At 39.2% G+C, this 21,083-nt stretch overlaps 1 protein-coding gene across 3 annotated transcripts in view; it reads right to left on the bottom strand.

Moving 5' to 3' along the window:
* LOC120533418 (zinc finger protein 501-like) overlaps positions 1-21,039 on the bottom strand; it is a 55,024-nt gene extending 33,985 nt beyond the window's left edge. The window contains exons 1-2 of one of the 3 annotated variants that reach the window (XM_039760292.1): positions 20,942-21,039; positions 5,937-6,373 (exon numbers count right to left, since the gene is read on the bottom strand). In XM_039760292.1, coding sequence (XP_039616226.1) covers positions 5,937-6,336 — 400 coding nt within the window. In that variant the 5' untranslated portion in view covers positions 6,337-6,373; positions 20,942-21,039. Of the gene's footprint in view, positions 1-5,936; positions 6,374-7,246; positions 7,331-20,941 lie in introns of those variants that run through there. The other 2 variants (XM_039760295.1, XM_039760291.1) reach the window with 2 other exon arrangements.
* Between the last annotated feature and the right edge of the window lie 44 nt (positions 21,040-21,083).

The following is a 21,083-nucleotide window of genomic DNA, read 5'->3' as shown; positions in this document are numbered from 1 at the left end:
TCCAATTGACACGTCATCATCTCATCAGGAAATACCAGTAGGACTGACCTTTACATTCATATACAGCAGGGGTGCCCACACTTTATTCGGCTTGCTCGCTACAATTAAAATGACCAGGTCGAAATGATCTACCTACATTAAAAATACATAAAATATATGTTGTCGTACCTTGCATAACTGAATAACCTTTATGGCACAATAACAATTCAATACATTTATGGTCACTACAGTATTTGGATTTAATAATCTTCATGTGGGAAATGTTGACTCCCATAAATAAGAAGAGCCGAATAATGCAGTCAAGAAGCTTTTGAATTCAGCAGAGTGAAAAATGACGGCTGTCCGATTAACTGCAATTTTAGTTCCCATTCCTTTCTCTTTCTCAGATCGCTTTTCGGAAGGAAGTCAGTTTTGTAGTTTTGATGAACAGTTCGAAAGTGCCTTTCCACATTTTCCTTCTTTGGAATAGCAATGATAGATTGACAGATCAGACAAACGCACTTCGATTGTGACATTGGGAGAAAATAAAAAATCCTCTTCCAATTCCACATCCAGCCCATACCCTCCCCAAAAAAAAATTTTTTTTTTTTTAAAATCCCTTCTTTAGTCGATATAAATTAGAAGGTTAACTAGATCACAGCTGGAGTTTTGCAGTAGCTCGTGCGTCTGATCGTGTGTGCAAGATGACCAGTGTCCTAGAAGGAAAGACATCTCAGACTGGCTGCCCTGTATATCAATCAAGTGGCAAATGCCATAGGGAGGATATATAGACTAACGATTAAAATTGTTTTTTGGAATGCAACGCGATCTACCTGCACTACCTTTGCGATTGACGCATTGGGCACCCCAATATACAGCGTGCTGATCTCTGGACTATCTACCGCCATCATTTCATTTCATCAGTTGCCGCTTACATGGACTTCTTCATGTGTGGTTTTTGTTAGTGGTTTATTATTGCTGAATTCGTGTTTATTGTATATCTCCGTAAGAGGAACTGGAGTAGGATCATTTTCATTTAATATTCTTTTAATTTCTATTACCGGTTGCTTTTTTGCGAGGGAGTGTGTGTGTCGGGCAAAGGCTGGGTGTGTTCCTGGGATCCACACTGAAAAAAAAAAATAAATCACCATCTTACCAATGGTGGGAATCTTAGCTGGGTTTTTTAGTCTGCTAGAGATCTTTATGTGGAATTATCCCTTAACAAGTCTCCAACTGTGTCCTCATGTTCTTGTTGAACTCTTTTTAAAGTAACAGCCAGGCTCCACTGCTCTAATTACTTAAATGATGTTAAACACTCATGCCTCCTCTTAATCTCCATTTGCTTAAACTGAAAAGGTTGAACTCATTTAATCTTTTCTGATAATTCTACCTCTCATCCCTAGAATTAGCTTTCCTCTGGACTTTTTCTAGCACTGCTTTGTATTTTTTATAGACTGGAGACCAAAACTGCACACAGGACTCCAGATGAGGCTTCATCAGTGTGTTATAAGGCTTCAACAGAACCTCCTGTGACTTGTACTCCACACATCAAGGTGCTATATAAACTGATATTCTGTTAGCCTTCTTAATGGCTTCTGAACACTGTCTGGAAGTTAATAGAGACAAGTCCACTATGACTCCTAAATTCGTCTAATCAAGCGTACTTAGAATTTTCAGACCTCCCATTGTATATTGAAACCATACACTTTTGCTTCCTATGTGTAATACTTTACATTTTCTTACATTAAATTTCGCCTTCCACAAATCTAGCCACGCCTGTATGCTGTCCAAGTCTCTCTGTAATAATTCAACAGATTCTCGATTATCTGCCAATCCACCAATAATGGTATTTTTTGAAATTGTAACCAGCTTGTTATTCGTATTCCTATCCAAATCTACTCTGTATACAGTATATAAAATCCTAAGCCTAAAAATACAGTGATTTTGTGCAATGATTTTATGTGATGTTTTTATGTCACACTTTAAAACAGGCTTCTTTTAAAACCTACATGTATATGTTTGGTATCATTCTTTTTAGAATATATCGAACTTTAATGTGACCTTGTTAGATTTTCAGATTCTTATTCAGTTATTAAATTATAAACTAAAAAAATATCAATAACTGGCGTCCTGTGAGACGAGACTTTGTGCCAACAGATTTAACCACACTTGGGACTGGAAATAAAAGAGTAGGACAGCAACTGTACAGGCTTTTAAATATTCAAAACGCTGCACGAAATGCAGATCAGCAGCAGCAGCAGCCATCAAGCAGTTGATCAAGCAAAGAGGAGGTAAAAAAAAAACAAAAAAAAAAAAACTTTGTTTTCCATTTTATCACCGTTTAAGAGGGGGTTTCAGAGGAGCGACCATGTCACCTTGGGATGTGCTCAGCCCTCTCTTCACAACGCAAGTGGTAGCAAGCGAAGAGATCAGGGGGCAAACCCCCTAGTACTTTACATTTTCTAACATTAAATTTTGTCTTCTACAATTCTGCCCAAGTACTTTATGCTGTCTGTCTCTCTGTAATAATTCAACAGATTCTCAATTAACTGCCAATCCACCTAGCTTAGTATCATCTGAAAACTTAACCAGCTTGTTATTCATATTAATATCCAAAAATGTATATATAATAAAAATAGCAATAGCCCCAACACTGAACCCTATGGGTCACCACTTACAATCACCTAATTATCAGCCAGTTTTGATAAGGTTCCTCTCACCATCACTCTCTGCTTCCTGTGTCTGAGCCAATTCTGCACCCACCTACAAACATCAAAAAGAACTGCCTCTTCTTTTAGTTTGATGCTCACTCTCTCATGTGGCACCTTATCAAATGCTTACTGAAAGTCAAAATAAATAATGTCATCTGCTCCACTTTGATTGTATCCTTTTGTTGCCTCCTCATAGAATTCCATCATGTTAGTCAAACACGACCTCTCTCTTCTGAACATTCTTCAGAATAACTCCTGTCCTTGCCATGTGTTGCTCAATCTTATCCTTAATAATTCCTTCCATTCATTTTCCTGTGATGCACATTAAGTTTACTGGCCTACAGTTGCTTGGATCTGCCCAATTCACCCTTTTTATATAATGGGCTGATATTTGCCATTTTCCAGTCCTTCAGAATCTCTCCAGTGCACAGTGACTTCCTAAAAATGTGTGTCAAGGGTTTATATCTGTAGTCTCTAGCCTCTGTAAGAACTCGAGGGTGAATATTATCTGGTCCTGGTGATTTGCTTGATAAAGTAATGGAGCAGCACTGAAATAAGGATGGTGACAGAGGGAGAGCTTGTGCTTTAAGTTAGCTGTGTGGCCAAAATAACACGTCAGACAAGGGAGGTCTGATCAGTAAAACTTTCCATGTCTTGCTCAATCTTTTCCTTAATAAATTCCTTCCATTAATTTATTTGGCATCCATGTTAAGCTTACTGGCCTATAGCTGCTTGGATCATCCCAATCACCTTTTTTATAAAACAAAGATAATATTTTCTATTTTCCAGTCAACATAAATTTCTACAGTGTGCAAGGAATTCCTAAAAATGTGTTGTCACACACGTGCGCTTGGGAGGCAGGCTAAGTGCTTAACTGAGGGCAAGATATATGAGAAGGCTTTGACAAAGTGCACAAACCTTTCTTATCCCTCTTCTGCAGATCACCCGAGGAGAAATAAGCTTTTAAAGCTTCCTCCAGTTCCTGTACCCCTTTTACTTGCTACACCTCCCATTAATGTAATTTCCTGCTCTTTGATTTTGGGCCCACCTCTGGCTCCCTTGCCTCTATAAGAACCCAGCACCTTCCCTGTTTAGTTTGTCCCTTTTTGGACGTGGAACCACAGAGTACTCTGGAGCCATCTTTTTTTTTTCTTCTTAGACTGCGTGTTATAATATAGGGGGCAGATCCCCAAATCTTTTTCTGCTCTCCCTTTGTGTTTTGACAGTGTCAAAGGTTTATATGTGTATTCACTTATCCCCTTAAGCACTTGAGGATAAATATTACTTGGTCCTAGTGATTTGTCTGAGTTCAGCCTATTTAATCTGAGCAGCACTTCTCTCTCTACAATTTCCAAATCTCTCAGTACCTCCTTAGTAGTCCCTGATACCACTGGGAGGTTATCCACTTGCTCACTTGTGAAAACTTCAGAAAAAAAACAAGTTTAGTGCATTTGAGATTTCACTGTCTATGTATTGGAATTCCCTTTTACTGTTCCTGATCTGCTTCACCTCCTTGGCTTTTACTACTGAAATACTGAAAAAATCTCTCTTTTGTCCATCTATTTGCCTTATCTGCAACATTCCATTGGACCTGCATTTTAGCTTCCCTGATATATTTCTTAATGATTGCCCCCTTACTCTAATTGCCCAACTGATAGCATTTGGGTAATTTGACTTCTATGACTTATGTAGTTAATTTTTACATTTGCAGCATCTTTAGTCTTATTGACCCACTGTAGAATTCTTACTCATTTCTTTAAATCTGTCCTGCATCATATGTCAAATGTTTAACTTCTTCCTAGTAAGGAATCCCAGTTGCTCTACTGTTTGCTGCTATGACATCAGTTAATTATTGACTTGCCGGCAACTGTAAAAGCTTTCTCTGCCCTCTGACCAACAAACACAAAGGTTTGAATACAAGTACCTTTATTAAACATTGAACTAGCTCTTGTGTAAATGGCAAAAAAAAAAACAGATAGAGAAAAGGTATGAAACACCCTCAAAGGTCCTTAACGATAACCACAAAAACAAAGTTTTCAGCAGCAAAAGTTATATTTAACTCACACTCACACAAAAGTAACACATACGCACAGCCTTTTTCACATTACAATGCAAGAATGATGTTAGCGGGTCACTTCACGTTGTTGCTCCAATTCAGTGCTTCAATGTTCCATCCAGATACCTCTTAAGGGTTGTCACAAGGACCTTAAGAGATCTGAAGAACTGTATAAAACTGGAAAACATGAACAAAGCATTTTGAAAGGCTTGACAGGCAGCCAAACTGTCTACAAAGATGGAGCAAAATCAGTACTGGAGTGGGCATCCAGCAAAGACCACAGTGTGAAAGCAGAGGTGAAAAAAGAAAAAAGAAAAAAAACACAGCAGGGAAGAGCAAAGGGCCTGCAGAAAAATCTCTGCATGTGTCCACGTGAAGGGACATAAAATGCTAAAAAAAATTATAGGAACATTTTGAAAGCCCATCAGATCTCAATGGGAAGAAAAACAAATCCTGCTGGCCATCTCTACTGCTATGGACTGATATGGTGATGTGTTAGGAATGCAAGGATGGCAGCCATATCGTTTGATGGAAATGAAAATGATCAACCTAGAGAGGGCTGAATTCAAAGACACCCGGAAAATCAAAGGGAAAAATGATGCAGTAGGCAGGCGAGTCCATTTGGCCAAAATTTCACTGCAGCAACTTCAAAGGAATAAAAGGAACCAAAAATGTTTGAAGAGAAGGGATAGATTAAAATTCAAGGCTGATCAGCAGCTACATGAAAAGTTTGGTGGAAGCCATTACTATTAAAGAAGGGTCAACCAGTCGGTAAATATAGGAGGGTCACAGAGTGGACTGTGAATGTTAAAATGATGTGTTCAGGACTGACAAGAAGTCATCCAATTGTTTGTGAGTTATTAGCCTAGGACAAATGGGGTGGCCTGTATTTGGAGCACAGTTGCAGATCAGACCACATTCTTAAGATGAAATAAAGCAGATATCTGGGAATTCCAAAGGGTTCACAGCCTTCTATTGCAGGTGCACATTTGTATAGCACTCTTTACCAAGGACATATTTAGGACTTTTGCCTGAAAAATTGCTAAACCTTACATAAACATTGATGAAATCTCAAACTACATTTAAGCACACAATAAAACGCAGTATTTCTCATAAAAAACGCAAGACCCGACCTTTCAAGCCCATAAACCCCAATCCTAAAACTTGCCCATTTTTTATTTTACACTTACTTTTTCCAGACTTCTTAGTAGATGGTGGCCGATTTTCCTGAGCTCTAACATAAGTAGTTTTCTTAGTCCTCTTTGGTTTAGACTGTAATGATTCAGTCTTCACATTCACAGAAGGCTCTGGAGATGAACAGTGTCTGCTTTGAGAAGAGTCTATCCAGGCCACCACTCCATCCTGAAGGTTGTCTTCTTTTGCACTGTCAAGATTTGTATGGTTAAGTGTCTCAATACTGACAGACTTCTCTTCAGCTTCTTCTTTAATGCCTATTGACTGCAGTTCACTGTTCTCCTCCTTAATGCTCAGACTTTCCTGTTTAAGGTAGATGGACTCCAACTCACAGTCCTCCTCCTTAATATCCATGATATTTGTGTCCACGTCGCAGCTCTCCCGTTTCACATCCATTGAGATGTTCCAGTAAACATCACCTTTTTCTTTTTCTCTGTAAAAAGAACAGCAATTAACTTCATTCAAACTTCATCACTTAGATCTGAAGTCACTTGAATGTCATTTCACAACACCCTCTCTGTTAAGGTTAATATAAAGATTGACCATTCATAGCATGCTGACAGTAACATATTACTCTTTATTTCAAATTATCAGAAGTGTATACAATCCTGGGAGCGGAGGGAAGGTCCAAGCTGCTGTGGGTAACCCTAAGAGGAGAAACCACATAAGTAGCAACAAATTACTAACCTTCATGAATATTCTACTCAAAGAGGATCTTAATAAGAGGAAAGAGTTAAGGTGGTATGTAGGGATGACTGCAGTCTGAAAGCTGGTATGGATACCAAATTCAAAACGTTTTGTATCAATATAAAACTACCTTGCAAAGCATAATTAGATTTGTCAGTGCATCTTTAGAACGTGGGAGAATAAATGAGAATAATAAAGGCAGAAACAGTGGACACATAAAAACTATACATGGGAAGTAAACAGGCTGAGGTTTAAATTCACACTAGAACTATGCGACAGAAACGCAGACTTCAAATTGTTAATAACTTCTTTAATACACTTTATGAGGCATTACCAGTTGAACTGCAGTACAGCGGGATAGGATAAGAAAGAGAAAAAAAATCCAATCCCACTCAAGGCATGGAAATGTATGTCATGTAAACTGGATTAAGCAGATTACATAAACCGTATGGAGGTTTCATCAAGTATTCAGAGCCTTTCATTTTCTGCACACGTTATTGTGTTGCAGGTTTAATTTTAAATGGATATATTTGACACTTTTGCCCATCAATGTACACTCAATAACCCATAATGACAACATGAAAATACATTTTCAGAAAAGCAGTTGAAGTATTCATACACTTTGCTGTAGGTCTTCAGATTGTGTTCAGGTGCATCCTGTTTGCTTTTGAGGTCGCTGAAAGTCAGGAACGACAGGAGACGGACACCAATGTAAAGTAAAAAGCAATTTCTTTATTCTTGGTGAGCAGAAGACTACAGCAGCTGGCAGCTCAGTTTGCAACAGACAGCCCCCTCCCACATCCTCTCTGATTCCAAAGTTAGCAGGAAGTTCCCCTCTTTTTAATCCAAACTTCTTTACTAAACAAAAAAAGGAAGAATGGCAGTTCATTTTGAGGTCATGCAAAGTTTGCAAGTAGCTTAAGACGACATATTAGATCACTATGTGCAGAAGTACACTGTAGTCTTTAGATAACAGGAACTGTTGGCACACCCATAGTCCCAGGCTCCCCATCCAGCTTAGGCTATGCAATTCAGCTATGGCTAGTTTTACGAGACAGTTACAGAGACAGCACTTTGCAAAACATGTACTTCCCTATTCTTCTGCACCACCAGGGTTACAACACTTCAGTGGCTACGTGGCAGTTACAATTTAAGAATCTTATTTCAGCTTATAAAAGAATTAATGTTATACTGTTAGTTAATGCATAGCACATTCTTATTAATGCATAAGTGACACACTCTTATAATTCTATTAGCACCCCACTTGATTATTCAGGAACTCTGAAACTCCTTAATTCCAAACATTCTTTTTCTCTTTCATTCTTCTTGAGATGTGTCTAGAAACTCATTGGAGACCACCTGTGACAAACTGACTTGATTTGACAAAGATAAGAAAAGCACACGCGTACCTGTGTGTGTGAGGCCCCATGATTCAAACTGCATGCCACAATAAAACATTAGCCAAGATGTCCGAGGAACTCTCTTTGGACCTCTGCAATCAAATTTTGGTGATGCACAGATAAGGATAAGGGAATAAAAAACATTTCTAAAGCTGTGGGCAATTCATTTAAGACTTTGGCCTCAATAATTGTGAAATGGAAGAAGTTTGGCACCACCAGGATTTCACCTTGAATGTGCAGTCCAGCCAAACAGAGTAACACTCCAAGATAGGCATTGGTCATGAAGGTGATCAAAAACCTAATGGTTTCTGTAACAAAGCTTCAGAAGTTAGGAGGACCGGTTAGAAGAACGAACATCTTGGCAGCACTCCATCAATCAGGCATTTATGGTAGAGTGGCTAGATGGAAGTCTCTATTGAGTAAATGTATATAACGGACCACTTGGAGTGTGCCAACTGACATTTAAAGGACTCTGAGAGCATGAGGAAAAAGACTCTCTGGCTGCAAGAGACCAAATTTGAACTATTTGGCCAAAATTCCAAGTACTGTCTGATGGAAAAATCAGGCACTGCTCATCATCTGCCTGATATTATCCCTTCATTGAAGCATGGTGGTGGCAGCATCATACTATGGGGTGCTCCTCAGCAGCAGGGATGGAGAAGTGGTCAGAACTGGGGAAAGAATGAATGTAGTCAAATAGAGAGAGGGCGTTGAGCAAAACCTGCTCCAGAATACACACAGCCTCAGACTGGGGAGATGACTTTCCTTTCAGTATGACAATGACATATACCACCAAGATAATGATGTGCTGGCTTTTGGGCAAGCTGCTGAGTGTCTAAGAGTGGTCCAGCTAAAGACCACACTTTAAACCCCATAGAACAGCTGTGGAGAGACCTGGCAGATTTTCAGATGCTTCCATACAATCTAACAGAGGTTGAAAAGATCTCAGGTCAGGTCAGGCTGGACAGCATGCACTGGTACAGCATGTTGCCACACCCACCACATGACAAAACAGCTCGCGATCCTTGTTGGCAATACCCTGTTCAGTCCTGGGTATGACGTTAAACTGCATCCGGTCCTGCAAGTGGTCCTCCAACTTACAGGGAAAACTTGGGGGTTGCCAGCATGACTGGCACTCCAGTCACCATAAAATAACTTCACAAAACTCCAAAATGGCACACAGGACTGAGGAGATCTACCAAGAAGAATTCAATAAACTGCCCAAATCTAGGTGTGCTCAGCCTATAGAGACTTACTTAGGAAGACTCAAAGCTGGAACTGTTGCCAAGGGGGCTTCTGCAAAGTACAGAAGTAAGAGTCTGAATACTTAGATGAATGAGAGATTCAGTTTCTTGATTTGCATTACATTTGGAAACCTTTCAGAAGACATTTCTTCACTTTGCCATTAGGGGTTTGTGATTGTACACTGTTGGGTAAAACTGGCAAATTTAAAATTAAATCCACAGCACAAAGTGTGCAGAAAGTTGATGGCCAACCTTTGCCAGTTATTAACGTCTACATTTAAATTAGAAAAATTACAGTGAGGAACTACACTTATCTCCAACTCTATACATTTGTATTTGTTCTCATCTCATTTTCTGTCCACCATGGTCACAGACTCAAGTACTGCTCAGTTCATTTTTCTCTTTTACTATTCAGAATTTTAAAGTTCTGTTCTGATGACATTGTGATCTGTAGCGATAGTAGGGAGCAGGTTGAGGAGACCCTGGAGATGTGGAGATCTGCAATAGAGAGGAGGGGAATGAAGGTCAGTAGGAACAAGACAGAAAACGTGTGTGTGAATGAGAGGGAGGTCAGTGGAATAGTGAGGATGCAAGTAGAGTTGGAGAAGGTGGAGGAGTTTAAATACTTGGGATCAACAGTACAGAGTAATGGGGATTGTAAAAAAGAGAGTATAGGCAGCGTGGAATAGGTGGAAAAAACTGTCAGGAGTGATTTGTGACAGACGGGTATCAGCAAGAGTGAAACGGTAGGTCAAACAGATGGTAGTGAAACCAGCTACAGTGGTGTGAAAAACTATTTGCCCCTTTCCTGATTTCTTATTCTTTTGCATGTTTGTCACACAAAATGTTTCTGATCATCAAACACATTTAACCATTAGTCAAATATAACACAAGTAAACACAAAATGCAGTTTTTAAATGATGGTTTTTATTATTTAGGGAGAAAAAATCCAAACCTACATGGCCCTGTGTGAAAAAGTAATTGCCCCTTGTTCAAAAATAACCTAACTGTGGTGTATCACACCTGAGTTCAATTTCCGTAGCCACCCCCAGGCCTGATTACTGCCACATCTGTTTCAATCAAGAAATCACTTCAATAGGAGCTGCCTGACACAGAGAAGTAGACCAAAAGCACCTCAAAAGCTAGACATCATGCCAAGATCCAAAGAAATTCAGGAACAAATGAGAACAGAAGTAATTGAGATCTATCAGTCTGGTAAAGGTTATAAAGCCATTTCTATAGCTTTGGGACTCCAGCGAACTACAGTGAGAGCCATTATCCACAAATGGCAAAAACATGAAACAGTAGTGAACCTTCCCAGGAGTGGCCGGCCGACCAAAATTACCCCAAGAGCGCAGAGACGACTCATCTGAGAGGTCACAAAAGACCCCAGGACAAGGTCTAAAGAACTGCAGGCCTCACTTGCCTCAATTAAGGTCAGTGTTCACGACTCCACCATAAGAAAGAGACTGGGCAAAAACAGCCTGCACGGCAGATTTCCAAGACGCAAACCACTGTTAAGCAAAAAGAACATTAGGGCTCGTCTCAATTTTGCTAAGAAACATCTCAATGATTGCCAAGACTTTTGGGAAAATACCTTGTGGACTGATGAGACAAAAGTTGAACTTTTTGGAAGGCAAATGTCCCATTACATCTGGCGTAAAAGGAACACAGCATTTCAGAAAAAGAACATCATGCCAACAGTAAAATATGGTGGTGGTAGTGTGATGGTCTGGGGTTGTTTTGCTGCTTCAGGACCTGGAAGGCTTGCTGTGATAGATGGAACCATCAATTCTACTGTCTACCAAAAATCCTGATGGAGAATGTCCGCCATCTGTTCGTCAACTCAAGCTGAAGCGATCTTGGGTGCTGCAACAGGACAATGACCCAAAACACACCAGCAAATCCACCTCTGAATGGCTGAAGAAAAACAAAATGAAGACTTTGGAGTGGCCTAGTCAAAGTCCTGACCTGAATCCAATTGAGATGCTATGGAATGACCTTAAAAAGGCGGTTCATGCTAGAAACCCCTTAAATAAAGCTGAATTACAACAATTCTTCAAAGATGAGTGGGTCAAAATTCCTCCAGAGCGCTGTAAAAGACTCATTGCAAGTTATCGCAAACGCTTGATTGCAGTTATTACTGCTAAGGGTGGCCCAACCAGTTATTAGGTTCAGGGGGCAATTACTTTTTCACACAGGGCCATGTAGGTTTGGATTTTTTCTCCCTAAATAATAAAAACCATCATTTAAAAACTGCATTTTGTGTTTACTTGTGTTATATTTGACTAATGGTTAAATGTGTTTGATGATCAGAAACATTTTGTGTGACAAACATGCAAAAGAATAAGAAATCAAGAAGGGGGCAAATAGTTTTTCACACCACTGTATGTTATATGGATTGGAGACAGTGGCACTGACCAGAAAGCAGGAGACAGAGCTGCAGGTTGCAGAATTAAAGATGACGAGGATGGACAGGATTAGAAATGAGGACATTAAAGGGTCAGCTCAGCATGGGAGACAAAGTCAGAGAGATAAGATTGTGTTGGTTTGGTGCAGAGGAGAGATGTTGAGAATATTGGGAGAAAAATGATAAGGATAGAGCTGCCAAGTAGAAGGAAAAGAGGAAGGCTTAATAGAAGTGACAGAGGAAGAGGACCGAAAGAGATGAAAAAAGATGATCCACTGTGGCAACCTCTAACGGGAGCAGCTGAAAGAAGAAGACTTATCAGAAGTGTAAGGTAATGGGCGGAGGGAAGCCTCAAGAAGCATCAAAACATTTAAAGCAACTGCGTTGGAAATCACGTTGAAGCATTCAACACTCACCTCCCTAGTGACATCTCCTGGCCATTTGCATCAACGTTACACAAACTGATAATTAAGTTCAATGACGTCTATTAATAAACTTTTACTTTTTATTTTTGAATTGCTAAAGGCTGGCAATGAAGAGAAGGGTACTAGAGGAGTATTTAATTTATAGAGTTGAAAATGAAGAGGAAACATGAGATAAGTATTCAGCTTTTAGTAAGAATCTGCCATGAATGGTTGGATCTCTAGTCAGCCATGAGTTAATTCTTTTCTTAATGGAATAACAACTGAATTAAGGTCTAGCACACTGTTTTCACTTCTTGTTGTTTTGTTGATTTTAATTTCCAAATAAGTAGCTGTGTTTTAACAGGAATTTCACAGAATTTAGTTTGATTACTTTGTTTCAGCGACAGTAGTTCACATTTGCTTGAGTAACATCAAGTGCTGTATGCACTTCACTGACATTTTCCAAAAAAACAAAAGTAGTGTCGTCTGCCAGCTGTGAGATCCTCATTTCTTTTTTTTTTTTTTTTTGAGTTTAAATACCTTTAAGTTCACTTTGAGTGACCAACAAACTAGGAATTTGAGAAGTAAGAAGAAAATGCAGGGGGTATGGGTGCTAAGAGGCAACGTCGACAAATTCTTCTGTGAATTTCAAATTGTGGGGAGGTTCGATGAGAAACTTTAACCGAGTCATAACTTCACTTATAAAGTGTCATAATTTTTTTTACAAAAAAAACAAAATAATTAAATTTAAAATTTTTGTAGGGTTACCCAAAATTCATAAATAAAGTTTTGCCAAAAGATAAATTCATGTTTTATTGTATCAAATGTCCTTTGAATATCAAGAAATAGAATCACTGGGTCTACAGAAAGCAATTCATTATATTCAGTCAAGTCTAAAATCAAACAGAAACTATTAGAAATATTAAGATCTTTAACATAACTTGACTGACATTCATGAACAAGGTAATTTATCCCACATTTCTTTCAAAGCTGCAATTAAAAAATATGAAATCACCCTGGCTTCGCTCTTACTTTTTTTACCGTTCATTTAATCATGGCTAGTGGCGGAAAATTTATAAAATGGAAGGAGGATTACACGGAGTATGGCTTTACCAAAACAATTATTGATGGCGAATCGATTATTCATAAAGCTTCAATTGATGATCTGTTTTTCTGTGTTAACCTCATATTTTTTCATACTTCTTCTCAAACCAAGTGGGTGCGAGGGTAAAATGAATCGGGATGCGCTGATCAATGTAATCGGTGTACCAGGAAATCATGCATTGACAGAAGTTCCCCTTTGCTTGGAATGCAAAGTGATTAAATGCATTATTTTTTAATGCGTTATGGAGCACATGCATCGAAGCTTCTCAGCTGTGCCTGTGCTAAGAAAAGGAAACATTTTAAAAATAACGTAACACGATTGTCAATGTAACCTTTTGTAAGTAGTGCCTGGAGGATTCAGTGTGGAGAAACTCTAGAGACAGCGTGTGTATTAACTTGTGGATTTTTCTGTGAGTATTTGGTGGCAGCATCACAAAGTCGCTTCCGTAACACTGCGTGCGTTAGCTGCGGAGCTCAGCTCAGAGCGAAATGAGGTGAATGGGAGGGTAGATGATGACGTGACTCCCCCACCCGCCTTAACTGTCAATCCCCCACAAACACAGTCTCTCGGAATTTGCATAAGCACAGCCCTTCACCTGCAATTTTAACTTAGTTACAAAGTGATCAAAACTCTCGTTTATATCCTGCGTCCTCTCATTAAACTTGTATCCCGCATTACCCGTGGGCATGACAAACGCCAGCGGCAGCCTGTCTATGAACTTAATTTACACTTTAGGTTTACACCGTGCTTTGTTTCCGAAGTAGCAGCACTCACGAATATGGTTGTATAGGTCACTCGCTCGTTTCTTATTGTTTCGCTGCCTTCTCAATTATATAATGCATGTTTTCTTCAGCGCTTTTTGGAGCTCTTCCTGGTTTTCTACGTACTGCGTTGACAGTCAGTTCACGTGATTATGTGGGAGGCGTGATGATGTCACACGAAACTCCGTCAACCACGGCTTTCGAGCTCAACTCCATTACAGTATATTGAGAAAAATAGCTTCCAGTTATGACCATTATGCATAGAATTTCGAAATGAATCCTGCTTAACTTTTGTAAGGAAGCTGTAAGGAATGAGCCTGCCAAATTTCAGCCTTCTACCTACACGGGGAGCTGGAGAATTAGTGATGAGTCAGTGAGTGAGAGAGTGAATCAGTCAGTCAGTCAGTGAGGGTTTTCCTTTTATTAGTATAGATTTTTTAATTTGGTATACTGTAATAATCCCTGAGGTAATATTGTCTTTTTGCAAAACCTTAATGGGACAGAGTGCGGGGTCGGCCATTGTACAGCAAGAGCCCCTGAAGAAATTTTCAGGTTAAAGGGCCTTGCTCAAGGGTCCTTCTGGCAGTAAAGAGATTTGAATTGGCAGCCTACCAAATACTAGCACATGTAAGAGATGGATACCATCATTTGCAGAATAAAGTGGCTATGAACCAATATATTATTAAATAAACTCAACTACACTCATAGGTTTGTAATCTCAACAAAAACAAACCATTAACTAAATCAACTGCTCTCTTAAGAATTCTTAACTTAATCTAAGTTTGGTATTCAGTTTTCTATGTGTAGCTTTTTCCGATTTTATCCTGCGTATTACAAAACTAAGAACCGTAGGCCTTATATTGGTTATATCAATTGTCATGTCAAGTATTCTTGGCATATGTACATTTTTTTTTTTTAATAAAAAGTAAACGATCCTACACTACATGTCTCACACAAATACTCATTTAGTTGGAAGAATTCAAATACAGTATTTCTATTGTCAGCACTTTCTTGTTAGCCTGTGTTACATGACCTTCAGTTTGTGGTGAACATGGTCTGCTGGATTTTTGTTAGCTTTTTAATTTGTAACTCACAACACATTTTCTATGCTTCCTTTGAGAATTCATACAGACTTATTAATATTAATTATGTGGAGTTTTGATTGAAGTTTGATTCAATTTGTATTTTTCCTAAGACTTGTAAACCTGACTATAACAACTCTGATAAGATGGTGGTTCAAGCTTTATTATGACATTTCAAACAAATTCTTAGGAACAGAAATAACCAGTGATATTGGCCTGTGTTACGATTTGAGCATCCCAGTCCTGAACTAAGCTGGTATGGGGTAGCACAGCCCTAATAAAAATATGGTGTGGGGGATCGACATTTAATAAGGTAAAACATAATCACAGTACTATTAAACAGTGAGAGGACAAGACATCATTATATGAACATCTGACCTCAAACTATGGTGTGCTCTTCATCCTCTGGACTGTCGGGCAACTGAAAGGACTTTGCAGGCAGGCATTTTGTCAAATCAGTAGATGTAAATACAGAAGAGCGGGTCTTCAATTTAGGAAATACATATTGGTTACAAATTAACAAGAGCTGCAAAAGCACATTTAAAGATATAAAGATTATAAAAAGTGAGGGATAGCAGTAGGATTACGGCACACGAGGAACAGTTTTTAATAAGACAAACATCTAATCTTTATTTTGGAAGGCCGTATCAACCACAGGTTTCCAACTTTTACTAAATTTATAAAACATGAAGAGAATTGAACTGGTCAGTACAGTAGAAAGAACACTGCAAGTGTAAAAAACAAATACAACAGTGGCAGGTATCAGGAGGAGCTAAAAAATCTCAACTCACAAATTTAAAACATTAAAGAAGTTTTACAAATCACACAGGTAGAGACTCTTTTAAAAAATTTAAGGCTTGTAATTCTTTAAGCCAATACACTGCTACAATGGCTGCTCACTACTAATTGGGGGTTTACTGTCAATGTAGCGGATTCTGATGTCTACTGTGAGTAATCAAACATTTGGAAGGACTTCACAGTAATAAAAACTATTATTTCTGAAAATTTCCTCCTCAAATTCAAAGACAACTAAATGTATATAATCCCAGTGAATATGTGTAGTAAAATACTCAGTGAACCAGCATCATTGTGCACTTTTCTTAATTCACATAATCTTTTACTGCCCTCTTTATTGAATTCTTTTTTAATATAATCTACTTCTGTCCAAGGCTATAACATCAATTTTGACCTCACAGTTTGAAGACTCAAGGAGTGTCGTGTATAATGGACATCATATGTGTGTGTAGAGAGAGAGAAATAAAACAGTCTTGAAAAAAATGCTTAATAATAATGGTGGACAGCAACTAAATAGTGCAAGTCTTAACAAATGTTTGTAGATCTTACTTCTAAGCCTCTGAAACAGGACTTTATTGATGTTTCCAACAACACAAATCCAGTATTAAGTTTATCAGATCGAACATATGGAAGTAAATGTTGCACAGAAACACACAAAACCATAAGAAAAAAACATTTAAAAATAGTAATAAACTCCTACTAAATAACTTCTCCCAGTATTGAGACCTTGACTGCCTCACTCATCCTTGGTGCTCCATTGTCTGGAGATCTGTGCTCCTCAGTGACCAAAGTACCATGGGTAACCCCCATGGGGAGGGGCCAGACAAAAAACAACCAATTACTGACCCTCATGAAGATTTTAATTAAATCAAGCAGAGCCTTGCTGAGATGAGGGGTGCCAGGCCAGTCTGTGGTGTACACTTAAGAGTTCCTAGTGGCACAAAAAGGTGACCCACACACCCTGGCTGAGCTCAGTGTGATAAAACTACATGTAGTGAGCAGCTGCCATGAGTTTCACCATCCACCTCATCTCTGTATCTAGTACAAAGCACATAGAAACTGGTGTCATTGAGATATGGGAAGAAAAACAGAGTAGCTGTGCAAAGTAGGAACCGACTACGGGCCATCATAGGATACAAGTGCATGCGTATCCACTACCATAGTAAGTCAGGTTAGGTTTGCCAGCCCACTAAACCTGGGAATCTTCAGAAATAAGAAGGAAAAAATTAAATAAATATAGGACACATGGAAAATGCATACAGAGCATAATATTTATTTTGCTGGAACTGTAAGGCAGTTACGCCAACCACAAATTTCTATTAACCTCCCAATATTCATCAACATGCATTACTGATTTTGGATTTTCGCACCAAAACATGGGCTTTTTCACATATGACACAGGCTATGACAGAAACAAAACAATATCCATAGAATTGTTCATCCATGCAGAGCCGGATTAAGACGAAATTGGGCCTGATGCTGCAGCGCAAAAAAGAACTATTGTTTCTCGCCATTGGAGCAAGTGCATTCGACGCTCACCGTACAATGCAACCAACCAGCCTTTATTGAACATGAACAATAATAACGACGTAGTATCACAACAACTCGAGATCATCAAACTATGTAACATCAACATTCAATAGCAATTGTCTGAAAAGTGCACTTAATGCAGAAAACCTAACAATGAAATACACAAAATTTCGCAATTCTCTTACGAAACAGAGTAAGAAAAAATGAATCTGCAGAGACATTGGGTCAAAGTGACTCAGTTCAGGCTTTTGACGGTAAAAATTTGTCCAAAATTTCAATTTCATAATAGACCAGAATCCTGTCGAGGATTTTAAAAATTCTAAACATCCATGCCGGGCCCGTGGGCTGGCTTTTAGTTTTACCATTACAGATAACCATTTAAATGGCCATTGATTTTTACTGTATAACTAACTTTCAAGGTGAAAAATTTACTACGTGGCACTAACCAAACAAAAATAAAGTGGCAAGAATTCCCAAGATACTGCAAAAAACGCAGCTAAATTACTAAGTAAATTATTTAACGTAAAATTGATAGCATTATCTTAAAATCTTCGCTTAACAATAAACACAATGACGTTATAGTTACGTCTCAGCCTAAAGAACAATAGTAATTGTATAATATGTAATGCCGTGTCAAGGCATTCCTTAAGTCGGATTCCAAATTTCATTCTAAGAATTATTTTGAGGTTAATATAGCAAAGGAAAACTGTTCAGCTTCTGGAAAATTCCAGTCTGTTTTCATCTAGGCCTATTTCAGGAATGGGCCTAATGCTGCAGCATCAATAGCACCCACCTTAATCCAGCCCAGCACCCATGCAATGCATGTAAATACAGTTAAGTCCATAAATATTTAGACAGAGACAACTTTTTTCTCATTTTGGTTCTGTACATTACCACAATGAATTTTAAATGAAACAACTCGGATGCAATTGAAGTGCAGACTTTCAGCTTTAATTCAGTGGGTTGAACAAAACGATTGCATAAAAATGTGAGGCAACTAAAGAATTTTTTAACACAATCCCTTCATTTCAGGGGCTCAAAAGTAATTGGACAATTGACTCAAAGGCTATTTCATGGGCAGGTGTATTCAAGTCCGTCGTTATGTCATTATCAATTAAGCAGATAAAAGACCTGGAGTTGATTTGAGGTGTGGTGCTTGCATGTGGAAGATTTTGCTGTGAACAGACAACATGCGGTCAAAGGAGCTCTCCATGTAGGTGAAAGAAGCCATCCTTAAGCTGTGAAAACAGAAAAAACCCATCCAAGAAATTGCTACAATATTACGAGTGGCAATATGTACAGTTTGGTACATCCTGATAAAATGAGCAAGCACTGGTGAACTCAGCAACGCAAAAGACCTGGACGTCCATGAAAGACAACAGTGGTGGATGATCGCAGAATCATTTCCATGGTGAAGAGAAACCCGTTCACAACAGCCAACCAAGTGAACAACACTCTCCAGGGCTTGGTAGGCGTATCGATATCCAAGTTTACCATAAAGAGAAGACTGCATGAAAGTAAAACACGGTGGAGTCAGGCAGTGTGATGGCTTGGGCGTGCATGGCTGCCAGTGGCACTGGGACACTAGTGTTTATTGATGATGTGACACAGGACAGAAGCAGCCGAATGAATTCTGAGGTGTTCAGAGACATACTGTCTGCTCAATTCCAGCTAAATGCAGTCAAATTGATTGGCTGGCGTTTCATGATACAGATGGACAACGACCCAAAACATACAGCCAAAGCAACCCAGGAGTTTATTAACTCTTTGAGGGCTGAATATTTTTTCCAAAAATCTGTTTTCTGAAAAGCACACAATGCACTAGTTTCACACATACATTAATGTAAAACGTCTGTTGGTACGTGCTGTGGCTGCTGTTGTCACCTGTTTTGCATCTCTGGCAGCAGTGGCTGCACAGGGGTGGCTTGATGGCCAGCAGGAATGCATGGCAGGCCAGCTACCTCTCTGTCTTTGCACAGCAGGTGGGCGAAGGTGGCAGTTGCAGTGTGATACAATATGGTTTGTACCTCTTGTCATCATAAGTGGTGGTCCTCCTAGGCGAACGCTGCCATAAGCGTATCAGCTACACAAACGTGTTCAGCACCACTATCAACTGGGGACCAATAGGCTGATGCTGGTACTCAATTTCGTTTTCTGATATCCATCTCCAGATCACATGCATCAAACTCAGAGTACAAAAAGTCAGAGTCTGATTCAGTGATAATATACAAAACGTCCATGGAGTATTTTGCTTTGCACATTTGCTTTAGTCTCACCAGATGCTGATGACATTTTTGAGGCTGTTTGTTCTTCACTACTCCTGTACGCGCAGGAATCGAGGTCAAATCAACAAAGCTACATAACTTTCCTTCAAGCAAAGAGAGTCGAACTAAAAAGTGAGTTTTGTCTCAGTTTACAGCCAATTACCATCCTCTACCCCTGAATTTTGACAAATGTCAACATCAGCCATGAAAGAGTTAAAGCAAAGAAGTGGAAAATTCTGGAATGGCCAAGTCAGTCACCTGATCTTAACCCAATTGAGCATGAATTTCACTTGTTGAAGACTAAACTTCGGACAGCAAGGCCCACAAACAAACAGCAACTAAAAGTCGTGGCAGTAAAGGCCTGGCAGAGCATTAAAAAGGAGGAAACCCAGCATCTGGTGACGTCCATGAATTTAAGACTTCAGGCTGTCATTGCCAGCAAAGGGTTTTCAACCAAGTATTAGAAATGAACATTTTATTTCCAGTTATTTAATTTGTCCAATTGCTTTTGAGCCCCTGAAATAAAGGGATTGTTATAAAAAAAAAATGCTTTGGTTGTCTCACATTTTTATGCAATCGTTTTGTTCACCCCACTGAATTAAAGCTGAAAGTCTGCACATCCGAGTTGTTTCATTTAAAATTCATTGTGGTAATGTACAGAACCAAAATGAGAAAAAAGTTGTCTCTGTCCAAATATTTATGAACCTAACTGTACAATATGGTGACTACATTGAATTAAGCAGGTTTCAGAATGCTAAGCCGTGTATATAAATACACACATACTGATTATGGACGCCCGTCTTCAACAGATATGAACATTACATTTAGACTTCTCCAGGCGGGTTACCCGAGGAATACCAGCACGACAGCGCTACACTTTCTCCCTCCATACATTTGTTTTCGTTCTTGGTTTCGCATGCACTTCGACTTTTCTCTACGGTCGCGGACGCCAGTTTGTTTCACTTCGTGTTTGTCTTTTTCTGATCAGAAGTGTAAAGCCCGACTAACTCCTCGCTACTTTCTGAAATGCCGACCGATCACGAACACCACGGAATTGACAAAGAAGAAAGAAAAGTACAAAGTAAAGCGCCGTGTGTGTTAGTGAAATTGACGTGATAGACACAAAGGACCTGCTTACCTCTGCTTAGTTACTTTGACTGGAGCGGATGGAAACTCACGCATTCGTAAACTGACGAGCCCAAACCAAGAATACTTACCCTCCGTCTCTCGGTAAAGATTTTCTTCCAAAACTGACACCGTCTGGAGCAAATGAAAAATCCCCATTCATAACATGACGGCCCCAAACCCATATCACTTACCTTCACCCTGTGTGCAATGTTATATGTTTAAAGCCGACCTACTCAGCAGCCTATTTCGGTTTGCTGCCTGCAAGGAAAGCGAGAAACGCGCGCCGACTTCCGTATCTGCCGCTTTCAGTGACGTCACAGGCCAAAGTACTCC

The sequence above is a fragment of the Polypterus senegalus genome, chromosome 8, assembly GCF_016835505.1.
Source record: "Polypterus senegalus isolate Bchr_013 chromosome 8, ASM1683550v1, whole genome shotgun sequence".
Lineage (NCBI taxonomy): Eukaryota > Metazoa > Chordata > Cladistia > Polypteriformes > Polypteridae > Polypterus > Polypterus senegalus.
This window is presented reverse-complemented; position numbering and strand designations above follow the sequence as displayed.